Source organism: Seriola lalandi, unplaced genomic scaffold (genome assembly GCF_002814215.2).
Source record: "Seriola lalandi dorsalis isolate HSWRI2012SDOR001 ecotype SW California unplaced genomic scaffold, Sedor1 jcf7180002054692, whole genome shotgun sequence".
NCBI classification, from domain to species: Eukaryota; Metazoa; Chordata; class Actinopteri; order Carangiformes; family Carangidae; genus Seriola; species Seriola lalandi.
Window position 1 is genome coordinate 3,296,872 of NW_019525245.1, and position 22,066 is coordinate 3,318,937.

The window sequence follows — 22,066 nt, forward strand, 5'->3', positions numbered from 1 at the left end:
TGTCCTCTTAATTTACTCATGCCTCCAAATCACTGTCCACAAACTGATTAAAATATTTTGTTTGCAAAAATGTGACTATATGAACCGTTCAGTTAGAATTCAGTCAAGTACAAACTAACAATCAATCATGCAGAACCCTCACCAAGGTTTCTCTTCACTTTGTAGCACCTCATCCAGGTTCACCATGACTATTCAACTATTCATCCTTACCCCGTACCTTCACAGGAAACTAATGTCCATAGGCTCCTCTGTTCTAACAATTGTTGGGGAATACCATATTACAGATTTTGCCCTGCTGCCTACAGAGTGTGCAGCTCACCAGAAAGCCTGTAGCTGATGACAAGTAAAAGAAGACATATGACAACTTTATTTTTTAAAAAACATGGATGGAATGAATATCAGACAAACTAAGTTAAAGTGCAAATTTTCTTTTTATTCTGATTTCATTTTACAGCAGAAATTATGTAAAGCATTCAGAAGACATTTTCCACATATAAGGGCAATATTCAAAACACTTTGCATGGCCTCAGCAACAAAATATTCTTTTAAAAACATCAACAATTTAGTGATGCTTGTGCATGCACATTTGTAAAACAAAAAAAGGTAAAAACTAGGCTACAAAAAAAGAGGAATGAAAGACTGAGATAGGCATGGAGAACACAACAGCAGGCAAGGTGGGAATACAGCAGGAAATGAGAGAGATAGAGGGAAGACGGGGCGAAAGAAGAGGAAGGCAAGGAGAGGAGAGGTCTAGCCATAGATTATCTATAAGGATCTACCATTCTAGCATGCAATGTGGTGTTTGGCCACGCCCTCTCAAAACAAGGCCTGAAAGGTTATACCATTCATTTCTAGGCGGACTTATGAGAACAGAGGCCATCTCTGCGCATGTTTACCAGCTGTCTACTATGGCAATATTTCTTTATTTTTTATTTTTTAACTTTTTTTTTTAACACTACATACTCTTTTTACAGTCACCATCCTCTCCAAAACATGAACATATTGATGGATTTTCTGCAATCTGTGTGTTAAGTTTTGTGTGTGTGTGTGTGTGTGTGTGTGTGTGTGTGTATGTGTGTATTCTGTATCTGTTAATAGGCGCAAGCATTTTGGAGTTGGTGTGTGTATATGTGTGTGTGTGTGTAATCAAAGCAGTGTTCTTTAGTTGTGCTGATGTGAGAGGAGGGTCAGTTTAAGAGAAGGTCCAAGTGATACCGTAGCATGAATGCTCCTGACAGCGCTGTCCGAACCATGGCTGTCTCTCAGTGTGATGAAGATTCAGAAGACATGTGAAACACACATAGTAGAGATCTTCCAATTGTAAATCTTTCAATTTACTATCTCTTACAACTTCTTTTTTAAATTAAGAAACTTGAGCTGATATGTGGCCATTACTTATTTTTGCATTATTTAAGAATTATTTGTATTAAGAATCTTGTGCGTTTAAGACAAGAGCAAGTGTATAAATAGAAACATCACTTATAACTTGATTTGAATTTAGTTTATATCCAAGCAAAATCCTATAAAATAAGGGATTGGGATTTTTTTTTTCTTGTAGAAAAAGTGATGCAAGATACAGCTAGGACGAAGCAAACAGATCACATTCGCTGCTTCAAAATGGGACTGGTATATCAGTTGGAGTTTGTCAATCAAGAGCATGATCTGAAAATTTGTGGATACTAAATAGTGAATGAACAACTGGAGTATCCCTAATATACACAAGTTTGTACGCATACATATGCATACACAAATGTACACACTCACCAGTGGTACAACTCTGTGTCAGCAATCATTACACTCCACATACCATCTCCCTGTTCTTCAACCCTGAGTAAAATCTAAGGGAGAGATTTAATTGTTCCCAAAGACATAAGCACAGAGAGAAAGAGTGTGGCTTTTTTAGTGTGTGTGAATGTGTACATTTGTGTTTGACTGTATGTGTTCGTGTGTGTGTGTGTGTGAGTGTATGTATGTGTGTGTGTGTGTGTGTGTGTGTGTGTGTGTGTGTGTGTGTGTGTGTGTGTGTGTGTGTGTGTGTGTGTGTGTGTCTGCTCGCTTGTGAGAGAGTAAGTGAAAGAGAAAGACAAAGAAAGAAAGTGTGTATGACAGTTATTTTGTTCTGGAAAACTGCTGGGTTATGCTTTCACTTAAATGCTGCAAGGACATTTTTTGAGGAAAGACAGACAAAGTGAGTCCATGCAAGAAGACACATCTTCCTCCCAACAGCGACACCGGGACATTAAATAGACTTGTGACAGTGCCTTTCATACACAGAGGCTGAATTCTATGGATTTCTCCTTCTAATACTGCAAAATGCACACATAAGTGGGGAATAAAGTGATACTGTAATTATCGGTTTTTCTCATAAAGCAACACATAGCATCAGTCAGGCCATGAGCATTCATTCATACCACTGACAAATTAGAGCTTCTAACTTAGACTCGGATCAAGTTTAACACTGTCAAGTTCATTTTTAACACACAATTTAGGAAAATAAACAGGTGACTGGCAACCTTTTGGAGGACATACAATAGATATTTCCTGATATTAGCTTGCACTTTTCTGTTATTGAGCAGGCACTTTCTAAACAGAGCTTTCCAGAAGTCCAAAGTACATGTCGTAGAGTAATGGCAGTGACAATGAGGAGAAAAGAAAAATTAATCAAATGATATGTAAAAAGTGGGGAGGAGACATTCTGTTTGAGGATGGAAAGCTTTGACTGGAGGCCAGGCTGGATCCGCTGTAGGTGTGATTAATGGTCTTAATAAAAGCTAGTGTTTTGCTGAAGCACAACCACATTGTAAAGAATGTAGCGCCCTCTTCCCTTTTTTGGGTCATCAGTCATTGCATTCACATTAAAACGATCATCATCTTCATCACCATTAGTATCATCTTCACACTTGCATCATCACCATCACCATCATCATCTATACGTAAGTCTGCCTCAGACAAACTTCAGAACTTGTAGGAGGTCTACGGTTGAGCTAGTACTAGATCTCTTCTACTGTTTGTTGTTGTTGTTGTTGTTGTTGTTGTTGTTGTGTGTGTGTGTTGCCTCTGTGGGTCTTACTGATATCTTTTGGGTGTTGGTTTCCCCAACATAACATATTGTTAGGCAAAATAGCATTCATAATAATTGGCACTACTGGCAAAAAGGGTTTAATTTTTGCTAGCCAAGAAACAAAAGCACAAAGTGTAAATGTTTTGTCTGAAAGATCATTGTTTCAGCTAACTTTGTTTTCCCACTTATAATTCTAACATTAGATTTTTCAGTTGCATGCTTTAACAAAATGTTCTTTTCAGTAACACTTATACTGGATACTCTTAAAGTGAAGCAGTTAAAATCCTCTCACAGTCCATAGCCACTAACGTGTTCTTTTTGCTGTTTCTTTGTCTTAAATCTCATGCACATTACTCCGTTTGTAATATCTACATTATATACAAGCAATACAGCCATCCTGTGTACCCAAGTCTCTGTCTTAAGTTCTCATTATGGGAGTAAAATAATTTATAATCTTAAATACAGTCCTCTTATGAAAAAGTTTCAGGGTCCTCATATCCCTTACCTCGTCAGTTTATATACAGGAATATGCAATAGTCCAAAATATGGATTTGATTGCCCGTATGGGCTAATATGGGGACCAATGCCCTGTATAGGGGCAGGTATAGGACCCATGTCCTGTACAGAGCAAGCATAGAGACCTCTCAGAGTCAAGAAGAAGTCAAGGCAATGGTATGTGACTCTCTCCTCAAAACCACAGTTAGGATTTAGAGGTTCACGCAAAGAACAAACTAACAGAGACATTTAACCATTGGAACATGTCATATTTTACCACACAAGGGGAGAAAACCAGTCTCAAGCTAAACCACTCTTGAGCCAATTAAATTAATAATTAGACCCTTAAATAAATAAAGTAAAAAAAAGCACCCAAAATAAGTCATTTGTCCTTACACAGTTCACATTACACAGGGCAAGGATAAGTTGATGAGGACGTAAGTGAGACACAACTACACATAGAAATACAAAAGAAACAACACTAAAGCAGTTTGGCAAGCATGCAGGAGCTTGTAGCTCAAACACATGCATTGAATTGAACAAACACGGACACACCACGTCAGGCGAGCAAAGTGCTGCCTCTGAGAACGACTCCATACAAAGTCCATGTAACAAATTAAGACATCGTTATTCTGACCCCAACCCTTTATCTAACAATGCCCCTCTTACATTCAAGTGCAGTTCCTCCCCTTTGGATCGGGTGACTGATTAATAGGTTTGTAAGCCTGTGAGTCAGAGTGGTTGGTGATATTGTGATATACTGAATCAGCAGAATGATTTGCCACTACAGCTCTTCAGGATGATGGAGAGAAGGAATAAGCGAAAAAACCTTGCATGCAAATGCAACATAGAAGTGAGTTTTTTGGTTTATGTTTTCTTATTCTTTCATGGATCACTGTTTGGATACAAAACGCAACAGGTTTTGTGTATTTTCTGCATGTCAAAGTAGCCTCTTGAGCAAGCTGTTCATCACCAGTGCCTTTCAGCGCATCCAGTCGCTGCCATGAACGGCAAGATGTCGTTGTCAGATGCTTCCTCGTGTTCTCTTGTTTGACTCGTTGACTTTTTCTTGCAAAGAAACATACCCATGAAGAGTGCAAAGAATGCCATGAGGTTAATGTGATGGCCTCCCAGTGAAACTGTGGAGGAGGATCAGTGCTGTGGGCAGAGCCAGGTCCCTGGGCTCTACCCAGCAGTCTGTCTGTCTGAGCTGCCATGATGGACACCTATCCTGTCCTCAGTCTGTCTGGGAAGAGTTTTTTTCCCTCTTGAGAGAAGAGGGGAGAGAGGGTGAGAGTGAAGGGGAAGAGAAGGAAAGAAGAGGGGAGGAGAAATGGGGTTAAGAGGATTGAAAGGGAGAGAGTTCGGGAAGGATGGAGGAGAGGAGAAAGAAAAAGGACAAGATGGAGGGCAGGGAAGTTGTATAGATTGCTCACAGGCTGAGGGGGCTGTGTGCGGGGCCTGACGATGGACTCTCAGGACCCCTGGCCTTTCTCTGCTCTCTGGCCCTGAGGAGAAACCAAACACACATTAGAGTGTGTGCTTCTGTGTGTGTAAGTGTACAGTTTCAAGTGTTTGTTTCCCCAATTTTTGTATCCAAAGGCCATACTCAACAAACCTCCTGCAATTCCTGCCCCGCACACGCACACATTCACACACTCACACACAATCCTGTGTTATCCTCCCCCACCCATCAAGGCACAAATAAAAGAGACTGGCAGGCCAAGCAAGACATTTAACGTCCCCTAATGATGTCAGTCAGAACATGCCCCCAGGAAGACCATATGCAAGAATCGCTCATCTATCTATCTGTCAGTCATGCACAACTACTGACATCATTCAGCAGTCGTCGGAGAGAGACAGAGGGAGAGACAGGGAGATAGGGAGGGAAGAAGAGAGAGAGAGAGCGAGAGGGAAGGATGATAATCCAGGACCTCCTCTCCCCCTCCCTCCGCTGACATGCAAACAGGCATCAGCCACCAGGAGAGAGGGAGAGAGAGAAGAGAGGGAAAGAAGACTCACCCGTTTCAGAGGCCTATGGTCCATCAAGGGGCTTCACAGGAACAGTAAAACAACACCAACTATTAGCACCAATGTAGTGAGCGCACGTGTGGCAGTGGGCTAGTAAGTGTGTGTGTGTAATGTGTATGAGCATGTGTATGAGTCAGTAGATGTGTGCACAGTGGTTTTTGAGAGTGTGTGGAGAGTTTCATGCCTCACCTGTGGCGGCATCGGAGCAGGAACCTCAGGATCTTGCGAGCAGCCTGGTTCTGTTTTTTAGTTAGGAGGCTGCTGTAGGCGAAGACGTGGGTGTAAGAATTTTTTTACAACCTAATTAACCCGTGTATGTGAGTGTGTGTCTGCGAGTGCGTTTATGCATGTGAAGTACCTGAGGGAGTGTCTGTAGGAGCGGTAGTATTGCTGGATGAGGACCGCTGCTCTACGACTCTGTTGGAACTTCCTCTGCTCATGGAAACTCCGGAAACGACTCTGTATCAGGATGGCTGCCAAGGTCATCCTCTTATAAAGTGCATACTGAGATAGAACACAGCAATGGTATTAAGCCTTGTGGCGGCACAGGACACGTAGCTTTGTCATGTTGAATAATAATTCTGAGCACAGTTTTATTTACAAATGAATGACAAAGATAAAAACAAAATCATTAAAATGTATAAATATTTTAGGTTTGCTCCAGGGAATCTACAGTACATAACCCTATCCCAAACCTGAAAGGTGTGTCCTTTCAAGTCACAATGGTCATAAACTGCTAGCAAGAAGTCAACTCAACTTCTCAAGTGCTCAGAATTGGCCAAAAAGGCTTGTGAAGATTGTGAAAGCATATTTTGAAACGACTGAACACCAAGTGCTCAAATAAGTTTAATGGTTACAAATGTGTCGCTTTGTGTTCTCAAATCATGACTTGCAGACTGAGGAAAGTTTAAATGTGTTTTGTGCTGACTTTGTTTTCACACTCATAAATGTCTCTACGAGACTGGCTAATGCTAAACTATCTGTTATGAAACAGTTTGGTAGAGATTCAGTTCAATCAATGGTTTTGAAAAACTTCACTGAGGCAGTGATAGTAAATGACAAGATTAAATTAGGCCTTACTGCTAATTCTCAAAATGCTTTCAGCTAAATTAAATTGACAATTTGTATGATACATTTATGAACAGATTACATCTGATAATACAATTACGTCTGCAAATATGATTCAGCACTGCAGTGGTGGGTTGGTGTATCCATAATTAGGAATAATTCTCAACTCATAAACCCTACCTGCTTGTATCTCTTATAGCAGCGCTGAATCACTGCTGCAATCTCTTTGCGTTGTTCCTGAATGGGACCCTGAGGGGAATGACATTAGGAGTTTGTATAAATATCTTACATATTAAATGGTTCATGGTCATCATTAAACTTTTTTTTAATATGCTGCAATTTATGAAAGAAAGAAATTTAAAGAGGAAGATCATTTGAACACAGTGACAAAATACATCAGATTATTTTACAACCTCTGGGGCAAATTTAGCGTTTCCCTAAAGGAGTGGAGGACGTGTACCTTGTGTTTTCTGAGGGAGTGCAGGGCATGCCTGATGGTCTCATACAGCTCTCCCTGCTCTGTTTCAGTCATGGCTAGACAGGAGGAGTCAGTTTTCAACCTCTCCTCTTTCATAGCTGCACAGAGGAAGGAGCTCCAGTCAAAGGGGGAGGACGGGGCTTGCTTAGCCTGAGGACTCTGCTGATCCTCAGGCCCTGAGAGAGAGTTTGGTTTGGGGCAAGGAGTCTGGGGCTTGGAGTTCAGAAACCTGGAGAGGAACAGAGAGCAAAGCCACCGTTTTATGATAAAAAATCATTTAAGCTATTTATGGAGTTAGATGAAGAAAATGTGTTGAATTTTACTTTTACTCACCTCTCCACCTCACCGAGGTAACCAGACAGTAACCTGACATCACTGCTGATCCCCACCTTCCCAGAGTCTGTTTGAGTCTCCATAGCCTCCTGTTTAAGCCTACCAGTTGAAGCTTCCATGATGTGATCAGCTAGCATCGTAATGTCCATCTGTAACACACGCAGAGCAGGTGTTATCTATACATTCCTAACACCTGCTTCCCTTACAATGATTTAATACCAATGCTGACACACAATTTAATGTACTTAATGTAGTTATTCACAATTATACTTATAAGTGGGAAAGTGAAAAATGAACTTTTCTCTTAATTTCCTGCCTGAGATTGTGTGAATGCGATTTATTCTGTATGCTCACATTAAGTGTGCTTAGCTCATACAAAACATGTGACTGTTTGGCAAGAGTCTTGACGAAAACAACAAAGTTTGATCCTGTAATAGGGATCTTGAGAGATGTAATCTTCTATCTTCTATTCATGTAGCCTCTTACTTCTGACAGTTAGATGGACTTGAACTGCCCTCCTTATCAGATTTATAGTATAGAGCCACGTCTTCCAGTGGTAGCTCATTATCTGACCTAGTGAAAAAACTTCAGGTATCTGGGCTTTTATTACTGCAATCTCCTTTGAAACAGATTTCTATCCAAACTAAAAACCTTTTAATCTGTCTCATCATTTGCCCCGAGCTCAGTGCTGTTCACTTATTAAGAGTGAATCTCTTCCTATAATCAAATGTTTAACCAGTTAGTACTAGGTTCCTACCAGTAAGAACTTAGTGTGTCCTTTTTTCCCTTTCTTATAAATACACTTGCTAATTCATATTAGTGTATGTCTGCTTGTGTGGGACTGAGTGAAGCTATGTGGTGAAGATAGCACTGATACACCTACACCAGGTGTCCTTCTTATGATGACAAATTCAATGTAGACAAAGTTTGATGTTTATCTGTTTATCCTGTTTATTCTCCAGTTTGCTGTCAACATTTAATCTTACCAGTCTTGCGCCCTTCCTGAGGTTTCTTTTTTTTTTTTAGCTAGTGAGCTTTCCATCGAAATTTTCTCTTATTCACATTGAGGGTCAAAGTTTGGGGAGAGTTGTTTTCATAGATTTTTTTAATGTATTGTTTCATGTATTTTATCACAAACATAGCACACATGCAAGCGAGATGTACACATTGACCATCACATACAGTACAAAGAGTTCAGTCTTGGTTAAGGAATGAGATCCAAACTGCCCCTAACAATCTGCTCCCCCTACCTGCAAGTCCTCAGTGTTATCCTGATAGGTCAGCAGCTCTGTCTCCTCTCCCCTGTCAGACAGCACTCTTTGGCGCAGGTGAATGGCCAGTCGCTCTTTTCCAAGAATCCTCCTGGCCAGGCTACATTGCCCCAGAGTCTGTCTCAGACTCCACCTGGTGCCCCCTCCAGACCCCCCTATCCTGGCCTGCAGGAGGGAGAATGGGGTGCTGGGGAGCTGAGGCTGGTTAGGGCTGGAGCTGGCAGGAGGTGCGTTCTGACAGCTGAGGTTGGAGGGTTGAGTTTGTGGGGTGTTGGGGAGGTTGGGACTTAGGGAGGTGTTAAGGGAGGAGTTGAGGGTGTTGGTGCTGGGGGTTGAGTTAGCTAGCTGTTGCTGGGTGTCTGGGCTGGGTTTGAGTCTCTTGGCTGGGGGTGGGCCTCCTTGTTCTCCCTGGGTTCCCTGTGGGGCTCTGTGTCCTGTTTGGCTCCAGCTCTGGTTCTGGTTGTCTGGCTGGCTCTCTGTCCTGGCTCTCCTCAGCTCTGGGGAAACAAAGATGATGGAAAAATAAGAGCATGTCTAATAATGGCAACATGCATTCCTACTAAACTGGACATGGCAACTTATTAGAGGCTCAGCTGACTCAAAACAAAATAAACCAGAATCACTTCCTTGCAGCTGTATGCCTGAAATCCCCTTATGAAATAAGATCACAATCTCCCTTTCCAGGGCATTGAATAATGGCTAGATATACATACATACAGAAAATTATAATGGCACAGTAAAGTTGACATTGGACCTTTTGCATCTAATATATCATCACTTCATCATTTTATCCTATCAGACATTTGTATTACGTTTTCCCACCTGAGTTAGGGTTTGGAGTGGGGTTGTTGCTTATTCCGCTGGTCTGTGACTCTCCTCTCCACCTTTCCATCCAAGTGTCAGCAGGCTGACCCTGAGCTTGAGGAGTCTGTTGCAGGTGCTCTAACAGCTCAGCCAATCTAGTGTGGCCCCTGGATCGAGCAATGTTGAGCGGCAAGCGTCCCAACGAATCAGGAATAGCCAGAGCTCTTGGGTCCCACTGGTAAAGCACCAGTGCTGCCTCAGTATGGCCCAAAGCACAAGCCCACATCTCAAGTGACCAAAAGAAAACACAAGTCACACACAGGCATGGAAAAAAAGACACATACACTTAAAACATCATTCAAAAAATATCAATCACTCACCAGTGGAGTGCAGGAGAAGTGGTCTACATTGAGAGGATCAACCTCCAGCTCGAGGTCAATACTGTCAGCATGCTTTGTGCTGCAGATGAAGACAACAAAAGTGACATTAAATGACACAGTCTGTGCATTCACAATTGTGTGTCATGTTTGTGTGTTACTCACCGCCAGCGAATGAGTGTCTGAATGAGCCCTGCGTAGCCCTGAGCTGCAGCCAGATGCAGTAAGGTCATTCCTCTGGAGTTCTTACTGTGTACGAGCTGATTAGAAGAAGCCCAGCATGGCTGAGACATCATCTTCTCACATACTACTACCACGCGACCCTCGAATGAACCCTGATCAGGAGGAATCTGGAAGGTTGGAGAGGAAGAAGGCATAGTGAGTTCAAAATATAAATCTTTGGAGACCTCTCAAAACTTTTACTGCATCCTCTTGCTTTTTCAACATTATTTCAAGGTGTTACGAAACTTAATTTTACCAAGATACAGGCGGTGGTTGAATTTTTTTTTTTTTTTCGCTTAGGAAGGTTCCTAACTGAGTGAAATGACTCGGAAGAATCTAAGTGTCAGCCATGATAAGAGCTGGTCGAATTCTCTAAATGCAGAGGAAAGGAGCTTCAGTGCTTCCTGTCTTAACTCCTATAGCATAGGATAAACTGGTCCTTGGTGGTGCTTTTGTACTTGATTGCATTATGATCTACAGGTTTTGTTGTTACACAATAAACTGCTGTAAGGTCTTTATGGTTATTTCTTTACAAAACTTTAACTACTGTAGGTGAGTCTCTGTGGGTGTTCAAATTATTAGACTATTATAAAGTCTTCAAATTTTATCTCAATAGCTTAAATACAGTTTTATAGACTTGCTTTTCATAATTAAAACCAATTCTATTTTGTTTCATGCTGTTTGCCTTTATTTCTCACTCGATACTGTTTCAGATTGCATAGCTGAAAAGGAAAATTTCATCCTAACTAAATCACTTCTTCCTGCCTTACTTGAGACTGCTGCTCATTGGCTCCTCCTCCCTCGACTCCTCCGCCCTTGGTTGCCATGGTTTCTGAGCTGGGGTTCTGATTGGTTATCTCAGCCATCCTCTGTTCCATCTGCTCCAGACGCTCCAAGATAGACATCCTGAACTGGGTATCTACAGAAATGAAGGTGGGACACAGAGCTGTAAGCATCGCCTAGTTGTTAGTTGTATTTAAGCAAATCAATATTATGTTTTAGTAAATCCTACTTAGAAGCTTAGAGAGAGAAGCTCTTCACCGAGGGGCTCAATACTGGAGAATAAATCAGGGCTGGAATCCAATAAATCCCCTTACCAACAAGGGCAACTGGTGAACCAAGGACATTTTATGTGTTTGTCAGTGTGTGTGTGTGTGAGTGTGTGTGAAAGAGTATACAGCTTACAACAAATGTAAGTTTTGCATGTCTGTGGCATGGTTGTATGTGAATGTGACCCTTTGTTTCAGTGCTGCTGCAGTTTTGCTGCAGTGCACATTATGTCACCCCACCTGCTGCTCTCTCACTCAGTCTCTCTATTTTTCCCTCCTCTCATTTCACTCCTATTTTTCTTTCTGTTGTCTGCAGCGGACAAACTGAGCTGAAAGGGTGGAGCCATGACAGTGACACAAAGGCTAAGGCTCCTCCCTTTCCACTCCGCCAATCAGAAGGGGAGTGGAGTTTTCCAGTAATACAGCTCATCTGAATACAAAGCAAAACACTCCACTATTTTAGCTGCCATACACATAAGAAACAGCTGTCTTCACTCATTACAAATACAAACAGACATCCAGACAGATGCCTAAGCACACACATACATCACTGAAAAGCAAAAGTTAGATTCAATTTCTTGTCACATAACAAGCACATATTGCTTAGAGAACAATAAATAAAATGAGGATTGACTGTGATTAATTTTAATAACTTCATTAATGGACACAATACAAAGTTGACAAATACTAATTGAAATTCGACAATTACAAAGGGATGAAGTAGTCTTTTAATTAGCCTCCCTAATTGAAAAGTTAATTACTGAATTTGAAATATAACTGTAAAATGTCCTTCAAACTGGTTTTCAAATTTTTTTAAACTGCATTGTCGGGTCACTTTCCATTTCAAAATTCATGACTATCTGACTTACATGTCACTTCAGTGTAGATGCTGCTCGGCTCATGTTATGAAGGATGTGGAACACATTGAGAGAGGCAACACAGGAAACTCCTTCAGTCATTTTTAGAATTCATTAAATGTCAATATCAATTGAATGCAATTATTTTTTAATAAAGGTTTCTAACCACATAATCTAAATGCAAATTTAAGAAATTCGCCTATTTTATTTATTGTTTTGGTTATTTATTTTTTTCTGGTGACACACTACAGCTTCTATAAAGGCTGTGCCTCCTTGGATTACTGATCATTTATTGTCCTGCTCCTGGGTGCAAAATCAGCTGCTTTTCAAAGTTTGCTTTATGATTACTATCAGCTGTACTGGATACTTGTGCATTTACTGACCAGCTTTGGACTCTTTTGTGACAGTTCCTCTGTTCTATTGTAGGTTTTTCCCCCAACAACACTTTGTTTCCATGGATTACTCTCCAATAAATTAACCTCTGCACAGGCCCTTACAGTTTGAAGTGACATCTACAAATTCTGATAACATATGACTGCACTGCAAACCTTTCTATTTCTATTTTCTATTAAATGTCTACCATAACTTTGATGAAACTTGTTCAATATAATTTGTAAAACCAGTTTACATTTGGTACACCTACAGTGTAGGTTTAATACAAGAGTTAAAATCCCAGACCCAGTATATATAAATTCAAGTTCACACACCCATTTATGCAAACAAATTTGCAGATGCAGATTTTTTTTTTTCTGTCAAATTAATTGAAAATAATTAATCAGATAAATATACTTTTGGCATGGGGTCTATTTAGATAAACTTTCAGTAGGCTAGAAATCATGAACATCTAAAAAAAAAAAAACTGTAAACCTCTACTAAGCAAAGTATCTCTGCATTCAAGCTGTGGGTGATCAACAACATGCCCACATGTCTATGCCTACAGGCCTGTTATTATCTGGGCCTATAAAGGAGCCACATTAGCCTCCCTGCATTTGTTGTTATGGACTTCAGTGGCGCTTTCCACTCGTGCTGGTGCTGAAACTGCACAGGTCAACCAAAGACGCTGAACACACTGTCGGCTGATCATCAGGTCTGCAACAAAAATCAAGCAGGCTATGGCGTGCCTTTTAGTCCAAACATGTAACGTGCAAACAGCGTGTGGACTTGTGGCTTTTCTACGTCCCTTTGTCTGAAATCTACAGCGGTCGAGCGCCACATGTGCTACAAATATTTTTGACTGAATCCTTGAATGCAAAAAAGGAGCGTAACGCTTAAACACATAATTTAGACAACAGGCACGTTTATGTAAGTCTACAGCAGGATGACAAAGAAAACTTAACTCAGCTACAAACAACACAGACCTGGACGCAGAATAAAAGAGCGCGTTTTGAAGTTATCATCAGTTTAAAAATCAAACAAGCTACGAACCCAAACAGCGAGTCTCTATCTGCTGCTCTCTTTGTTCCCGCTTCTGCTCAACCCCGTTAGTTTGAAGTGTGCGACTCACACATTGCTACTCCGAACGAGCAAAACACAACTAAGTGCAGAGAGAGAAAGAGAGAGAGAGAGAGAGGGAGAGGGAGAGAGAGAGAGAGAGAAAGAGAGAGAGAGGTCTCCACGTTGTGTCTGGGAGAGCAGCGCTTCAAATCCGCCCGCCAGACTCAGAGCTGCAGGGGGCTCGGTCGTCATCGGCACAACAATAGACTGCACACAAACTAAACTGGAGCAATGGCATGTGGCAAAGCCGTGTGCTGACGCGTATTTACTTAAAATATGCATCTCTATCTATTTTCTGCAGGCACTGAGCCTTCGATTGTGTATTTGAGACCAAACAAAGGACCTGAGCAAAAATAGGCAGAGCGCCCATCCAACTCTCGCTATCACCGCTCAAAGTCAAAGGCTGAGTCCATATATAGCGTCTATGAGGCTACACAGCACACTGCCGGTGGTGGCCCACGTTCTGACTCTCAAATGGACCGGCGACTGTGTTATGATGTCCTTGCCCTTCACTCCAGTAAACAGCCAGCCTGCTGTGACTGTAGAGCCGCATTGCCGCATTGCGCAACACAGAGACGGGGGCGAACAGAGTAACCCAGGACATGCCTCGCTGAGGAGACCCGTGTGTTTCCGAGCTGCAGCTGCATCAGGAGTTATATTTGCACAGAGAAACTAACCCCCCTAGTGCTGTGCAGACATTTGCAACCAATCCCCAAAGCTGACTCAAAGGACATTTAATTGTTTAATTGAAGCAAGTTTTAATTTGATTCAATATTAATGAACAATCACAATATCAACATCTGCAGCTCAAACAAAATAATCCTGAGCCCCCCAACATGCAAACCATCACTATGGACTTAATAAATGACTGTGCCCTAAAAAAAAAAATCTCACAGACTAATCCTAAAGCTGTGATGAATCTTGGCTAAACATTAACACCTTCCAAAGAAACAGGTGTCAAAACAGCTCAGTATCTTAGATTCCTTCTTGAATCAATCTGCACACAGACAGAGAGCCATAACAGAAAAAAAAGATGCTTGCAGGCACAGAAGAACTCAGTTCAGCCAAACAGCAGCAGCAATGTCACCACACTGGTCAGTACATCAGTGGCTGTAGACAAAACACCTCACAGCATGACAGAGCATCCAACAGAAAAGAGCAGCACAAAGACAGCCCCACACACATACACACACACACACACACACACACACACACAAACACACACATACATGTACACACATCAACAGGTTTTCTCATAGTTTTAGCTTATCAGAAATGGCAAAGCTAGCTAGGTGTAAAAGTCATACTAAAAACTAAGAATGAGAGAAGGGTATAGGGTTGGAGGTTTAACTTTCCTGAGTCCAAATATAACAGGCAAGTGCATGTTAAAAAACACACGCATTTGCTCACTCTATGCTGCGTTTGTTACTGATACATGCAACACTCTAGGCACACAATGAAGCCGTTATGCTCAAGTCTCCTTCTGTTTATGGTTTATGCTCTTTATTGAATAAATAACACCAGACTGTAAGAGTGTAACTGTGCATCCCTCCCTAAAAATACACAAACAAATGCTCTCACCATCCAGGGACAGCCAGTCATGCTGAGAAGATGGCAGGGCAGGAAGGTCACGCGCCTTGTATTCAAACACCACGGAGGAAGAGATGACTTCACCACCCATAGCTACCTGTAGCATCACCAGTCCTGTGTCATGGGCTGGAAACAGACATGAGGTAAGGCATAAGTATGGCTGACTATATGTGGAGATAGATCTCCTCTCAAAGAATAATTTTAGGACAGTATGGTAACTATTATAGACTGTGACTGTCTAGTGTTACTTTTGCCCATGTGTGCCTGCAAGAGACTATTTGCCTAACAGTTTTCTCCTGATCACACTTAATGTAGCAGGATATGACCTACTATACCAGCCAAAGAACCATGTCTAAGCACTGTGTACATTGTGTGATTTCCCTCCTCACAATGCTCTTAGTGTGTTGTTCCTTTCTTTTTGTATAAAAATGACTGCATCTCCCAATAAGGGTGTGCAGCTGACATCATTAGACTCTATCTCTGTGTGCTGGGGAAAAACTTTTTTGCTAGAAAATGTTTCTTATAGGGGTTAATGAGGTTAAGGTTTAGATTTAAAAACAAAGAATAGTGTTTTTCCATTAATTAGACAGTAATAAGGAGAGTGAGTTGTGTTAGAGTGAGTGCATACACCGGTGTGATACCTGGGCAGTAGCAGCGCAGCACCCCAGGCTGGATGAGGGCAGCAGGGACACTGATGTGGTCAAAGAGACAGCTGTATTCACTGCTCGACTCCAACCACGGCCCTGTGATCAGCACCTTCACTCCACCCTGCCGCACACAAATACAGGCTTCAGTATTATATCAAACAGTGTAGCTTCTTTGTCCGCAGAAAACTGCAACTGCGTGTAAGTGTAAACATACAGTAGTCTGCAAAGAGATACAAGAGTCTGTGTGAGAATGACATGACTGTGTGAAAACTACCATATCCTGTTGTCTAAGATTATCTGCTCCAAAATACCCCAAATCTGTAAAGATATGTGCGCATGTGTAAGCGAATATGTGTTTACATGAAACGTGTTTCTATTAAATATCCTGATTCCATCTATCACTAAAACATACCCCAGAGACACAGTGGCCTAAAACTTGAACCTTTTGTTTTTTCTATTATAAATAAATATAAATCTAAACTGAGAGATAGTATAACCTGCCTCATTTACAAAGTAATTACTATTTTGTTAATGACAAATTTGTGAGACTAAAAGGCCTGGCAGCAGCCCCTAGAGGCTGTGCAGCTCCTTACATCCAAGTGGAACAAAGTTGTATGAGCCATCTGAACAACACTGCCACGTGCTCTCTTTAGTGTAGCTAAAAATAATACATAATAATAACAACAAATTGTCCCCCACAAATGCTGGAATCATGAAGTTAGATCACACAACAATGAAAAAGATTCAATTTTCAAAGCCATTTATCAGCATTTGGTAGACGTTTCTTTTTGGCATTTATAGTGCTCATTTTTAGCTCATTCTAAAAATTATACAATCACTCTTTGAGCTGTGTTGTTTTTTCAAGAAACGCAAAACTATGGAATAATCAGGATGATGTAACACTGATGATCCTGGAAGAAAGCTGAAGAAAAATATTAGCTGAATATGTGCACACGTTGGAGATACGGTTAGTTGTTAAAATTATTTTCGACAATTTTTTCCACTAATTGTACTAACTGTTGCAAGTTATTGTTTTTTTCCGTAACTAATGGTGCTAAGATGCTATGTTTCCACAAGTTTCATCATAATTCAATGACAGAACTGGTGTCTGAGATATTATAAGTGGTACATGGGTACATTAACGAAGTCACCCAGGGGAAGCAGTGTAATATTGAAATTTCATCAAAATCCAATCAGCTGAGTCTGAGATATTCTGACTCCTTAATGACCACACAGCCAGGCTGGCGGTCTTAGCACAAATTGTGCTGAACATGATTTCAGTGTTTAACATCAGTACAAGCAACCGTCAATCATATGGTGGAGGGACTGATTTTACTGTAGGGTACCATGAATAAATAATGAATGATAATCATGTTGGGTTTACTAACCTCTGGATAAGACCACTCTGGGGAGTAGTCTGTCACACCAAACAGCCTCCCAGTCTCCTGGAGCAGTCCCAGAGCTCCCTGCTCCACCTCTGAGCCCTGCAGGTGGCCTGCTCCTGTGCCCTGCTCCTCTCCTGCTGCCCCCTCCTGGGGCATCAGAACCCCAGTGACAGCTGCTCCCACACCACCCCCAGACCCCTCAACTGAGATGAAATCATTGATGAGATCAGAGAACTGGCTTCCAAATGAAGCCTCAAAACCTTCCAGACTGATGGCTCCTGCCCCAGCTGTTGTAGCTGACACGCCCCCACCTTGCTGAGGAAGAGGAGAGCTGTAGAGAGCCCCCTCGATGCTTGCACCAGCAGCTATCGACTGAGGACTGGCCACCACTGAACTGCTGGCCCCTGGCAAGCTTACACCATTACAGAGAATCTCATTTTCTCCTCCCCCTCCACCTCCTCCACCACCACCTCCTCCACCCTCCTCTCCTCCTCCATTGTCATCTGTGGGTTGCAGGTAGTGCTCGGTGTCCACACTCACGTAGCCCTCATGAGGATCTCCTGGCTTGAGTAGTAACTCTCCTCCATTCTCAGAAGCCTTGTCCAAGCCCCCCACCTCTCGATGTCCCCTGCTGCCTGACTGGTCAACGGTAGTATCCTGTGTTGTCAGGGGAAAAGATCCCACTGCTGCTCCTTGTCCATTCCTTCCACACAGGGCCTGCTGGTCTGGGCTGGCTTGGTGGAGGTGTGTATGTGGATCTCCATTGGTGACCGGAGAGTCTGTTGGCACCGTAGGCAGACCTATGTAAGCTTGGGCCTCACCTGATTCCTGGCTTGCCTCAGTACCATTGGTCTGCAGTTGGGAGGGCTGGTTTGTCTGGGGGGAGGCCTGGAGGAAGAGGCTCGGGGAAGGGTGGTGTGCAGTCTGACTCAGACTTGGGACACAGGCTGATGACATGACAGCACTGAAGTCCATTTGCTCCAGGGTGGTGCTGGGGCTAAGGCCTGTCCCCTCTCCCACATAGCTGCTCTGAGTGGCCAGCGGCTGCTCCAGGGGAGTCGTTTCCGTCTTGATGTTGTTGACGAGGGCTGGGTTGTAGACAAAGCCATTAGAAGAACAGTGGAGCCCTCCATCATCACCATTACACCCCTCAGTCTTCCCTCCACCTCCTCCATACGTCTGGCCCTGCTTGGGATTGTTGAGGAAGCAATCAGGGTCAAAGGTCATGGTGGTTTCAGGAAGGCTGACACCTCCACTGGAGTCTAAAGAGCTGGACAGAACCAACTCTCCTCCCTCCCCTAAGCCCACCCCACCAGGAAACGACGCAAACCTCTGGTTTTCAGGGGCAACAGCCAACAGGATTCCAGCGGTGGTACTCTCGTGGGTGGATGCCAACAGGTGGGTGTGGCCAGCAGAGTAAACCGAATCTCCAGTCAGCGTGGTGACCTCAGACATGAATACAGCTGTGCTCTGCGACAAGCCAGCCCCAATGGCGAGAGCGGGGCTGTCAGCCATGTCACTGGTGATTGACAATGGGGAGCTCTGGGTGGTGTCAGGGACTTCCACCTGGTTGGTGGAAGTGGAGGAGGACACCTCCATGCTGCTCTGTGGGAGTAAAGAGGGTTTGGTTAACCTGCCATTCCTCCTCTCTCCTCCACCCGCTCTGCTCCTGCCCCCTCCAGGACTGGGTTCTGTCTGGCCCTCTGACACATCACTGTTCTGGACCTCTGTGCCATCTGCTTCCTCAGCTCTCTGGCCTGCCGCTACACCGGTACCCGCTGCAGCTCCACCTCCTGCTGCTGCCCCTGACTCCTGCTTGGATGAGATGATGCGCTGCTTGACACTGGAACATTTTTGATGCAAGCTGCTTCCAGCACCTGAATGAAGGGACGTCAAAGCAAAGGAAAATCATTAAGACAATAGCTACTGTTGTCATTTTCTGTCCTTTCAGTTGCTCAGGTTAATCTTTTAAGCAATGTATAGTGTGTAATAGCGCCCTCCAGTGTTCTGAGTTCATGAATACTGTGATACTGTTACAGATGCATGAGTGTTCAATCATTTTAAATAAATATATGTAAAAAGGACAATTTGCTGCTTCTACAACACATGAAATTTTAACATTTGAAGGTAGTGCCAGTTTCGAAAATTTAGAGGAATCATGTCAGTGATCAAGAGAGAAGAACAAGGAAAGGAAAAAACAGAAAGCTATTTTGTGTGAGCAAATTAGGGCAGGTAGAAAGAGCAAGAGGGAATATGATTTAGTCAGCAGAGTGAGAATTGAAGTAGTACTTAAGTCAACAATCCCCTCACTTTTGGGGAGCTGTCCTTATTTGCCCTTCCAAACCAGATCAAGACAGGTGAGATTAGGTAAGTGTGCGTGTGTATGTGTGTTAGTGTGTGTACTGGAGTTATCTACTCCCTGATGCTCATTTATGAATAATACATGCTGGATATTTTGGGCACCTCCATCTTCCTTCTCTCTATCCCTCCCTCTCTTGGATGTAAAATGTATCCACCTCTAGGTGGCAGCATGCCGCTGACTGTTCGAATCATCAAAAACAAAAAATTGCCAAATCTGTATGAAGCCTGGCTGAATGGTATATATGTACTCAATGTCTCTTCAAAAAGGAGGCTTATCTTGAAGTTTATCACTACTTTGTAAAGTGCTGTCATCATTTCATGTTGACAGGAAGGACATGATGCTCCAAATAATGTTTAATCAAAATTTAAATAAGAATAAGGCTATTGTTAATGTCTGAATACACCTTTTGGCAATTCCAGCTGCTGTTTTTTGGCCTGTTGATTTATCTTTACCTTCAGCAATAATAAGATAAGATTAGATATTTTTATTTCATGCAAGAGAGAAATTTTCATATCATCTCCCCTGAATTGTTGTAAGCACCTGTTGTCTCATCTAATAAATGATGGCACAGCTCCAGACTGTTCTTCATTCTGCTGCCAAGTTGTTTATAAAGCCTGAAAAATATTATCAAATTATCTGTGTTTTAGATTTATTACACTTCCTACAGATTAATTTTGAAGCTTGGGTAGAGTATGCCTTTATCTTTTTCATCACTACTGTACCATGACAAGTGGTATTGTTATTGACCCAAGGTGACTCATATCCCTGGGTTTAGGACAAGTGTGAGGGCTGAAACAAGAGAGCTTGAGAGTAGGAGGGAGGTGAGTGCTGAAATGAAAGTAAAGCTAACTCACACATGGGTTTGAGTTGTCCAATGAGCTCCTCCTTGCTCCACTTGGCCCACTCCTTCCTGTCTGTGTTGATGGAGCAGAGGACAGGACCACATGGCTTCCCGCTATCATCCACTGCCGGTACATTCAGGTAGTGCACCAGCACAATGTCTGGGTTCTACAGCACAGGGACACAAACACAACCACACAGACATGCATGCACCTGGCGTTAGTTTAACATGGCCCTTTATTCATTAATTCATTGTCATGTTCTTACAACATACAGGGAGGGAAAGATTACAATGATAGAGTCTATTTACAGAGGGAGTGGATGGAGGGGAAATGCAGAAGGAAAGCGGGAGAGCAAGTGGAGGTCAGGGAGGAGGTCGGACATAGCGTGTCAGATAAGATTCTCTCACCTGCCCATAAAAGATTTAACAGCTCAAGCCCACTCATCACTCTTTCTTACCCTGCAGAGGCTGAGGAAGTGTCTACATGTGTGTTTGTGTGTAGGTGAGTGTGTGTAATATATATAGAGATAGAAAGAATGAGATAAACAAAGGGGGGGACAACAGTTCAGAGTAGTTCTCACTATACAGTAGGGCAAAAGCAAACCTATGGAATTTCTTTCTACCCCATGAATGATTCAACAAGTGCATTCACATTCGTGTGTGAGTGAGTGAGTATGTGTGCACGTATGTGTGATTGTGCGAGGGAGAGAGAGAGAGAGAGAGAGGGAGGGAGAAGCTCCTCTTGATGAAAGATTCAGTAGACAGACTCAGGTGAGGGGGAGGACCTGCTGAGGTGGAACACTTTTCTCTCCAAAAGAGGATGGCACAGTGGGCTGCTACAGCACCACACTGTGCAATGCAACAGCACTCACAGACTGATTTATGATCATAATCACTGATGTGTTCTGATATCTGTGCAAAGAGCAGAAAATGGCACATTACAGATAAAGCAACTAAAAATTTCCCTTCATAATTTCAGACTGCAGGGATCTAACTAGTTCGGGATGCTGAAAAAAAAAATTGAGTAAGGGCATATTCAATTTACAGCCGGTGGCTGGAATGTCCCTGTAAATTTCTTGTGACAATTTATGCAGGAAATTCTGGTGAAGAATACATAAATATATATGCATTTCCATATTTTAAATGCACGTTGCTGGGTATTCAATATTTTCTTTGAAATGAACAGAGAGAGATGAAGAGAGAGGCAGTGTAAATGTATGCGGACATGTTTAAGATTCATCATGTAACCTGTCGCCTGAAGATGATGAGGTCCTAGTGACCATAGCTTGCATGGTCAATAGAGGGAGAGACGTGTGTGTGTGTGTGTGTGTGTGTGTGTGTGAAAGCGTGCAACTGCTGCTCTCTGTTGTCTTTCACATGAGCGGTAGAGTGAGTCCAACATCTCTATGAAAAACAACATGCCTTTATACACAGGGGGACACCTGTGTATATGTGTGTGTGTGTGTGTGTGTTTGGGTGAGCATGTTGTGTGCTCTTTGTAGCTCCAGGGTGTTTTCTTGGAGAGGACCACATAGAGAGCAGGGCCTCAGTCCTTGATGCTCACTCTAAGTATTGGGAGTCAGGGTTAGATAACACACTGTGCTCGGGAAGTTACAGTCAACTTCTGGAAAAGAAATGCTTTCACTGCTCTGCACTGTATGTTAGCATTGGACAAGAGCGTATTCTAGGTATATTCTGGTT

General features: G+C 42.6%; 1 protein-coding gene across 3 annotated transcripts in view; it reads right to left on the bottom strand.

Annotated features, from left to right (window-relative positions):
- Positions 1–412: 412 nt before the first annotated feature.
- The window catches only part of LOC111667765 (calmodulin-binding transcription activator 1-like), a 51,204-nt gene continuing 29,550 nt past the window's right edge, over positions 413–22,066 (bottom strand). Inside the window, exons 7-22 of one of the 3 annotated variants that reach the window (XM_023423550.2) lie at positions 20,379–20,532; positions 17,166–19,039; positions 15,772–15,898; positions 15,122–15,256; positions 10,911–11,059; positions 10,084–10,268; positions 9,922–10,000; positions 9,560–9,827; positions 8,717–9,234; positions 7,467–7,615; positions 7,116–7,362; positions 6,836–6,904; positions 5,946–6,091; positions 5,777–5,845; positions 5,579–5,609; positions 413–5,064 (exon numbers count right to left, since the gene is read on the bottom strand). In XM_023423550.2, coding sequence (XP_023279318.1) covers positions 5,032–5,064; positions 5,579–5,609; positions 5,777–5,845; positions 5,946–6,091; positions 6,836–6,904; positions 7,116–7,362; positions 7,467–7,615; positions 8,717–9,234; positions 9,560–9,827; positions 9,922–10,000; positions 10,084–10,268; positions 10,911–11,059; positions 15,122–15,256; positions 15,772–15,898; positions 17,166–19,039; positions 20,379–20,532 — 4,233 coding nt within the window. In that variant the 3' untranslated portion in view covers positions 413–5,031. Of the gene's footprint in view, positions 5,065–5,578; positions 5,610–5,776; positions 5,849–5,945; positions 6,092–6,835; positions 6,905–7,115; positions 7,363–7,466; positions 7,616–8,716; positions 9,235–9,559; positions 9,828–9,921; positions 10,001–10,083; positions 10,269–10,910; positions 11,060–15,121; positions 15,257–15,771; positions 15,899–17,165; positions 19,040–20,378; positions 20,533–22,066 lie in introns of all 3 variants that reach the window. The other 2 variants (XM_087178585.1, XM_087178586.1) reach the window with 2 other exon arrangements.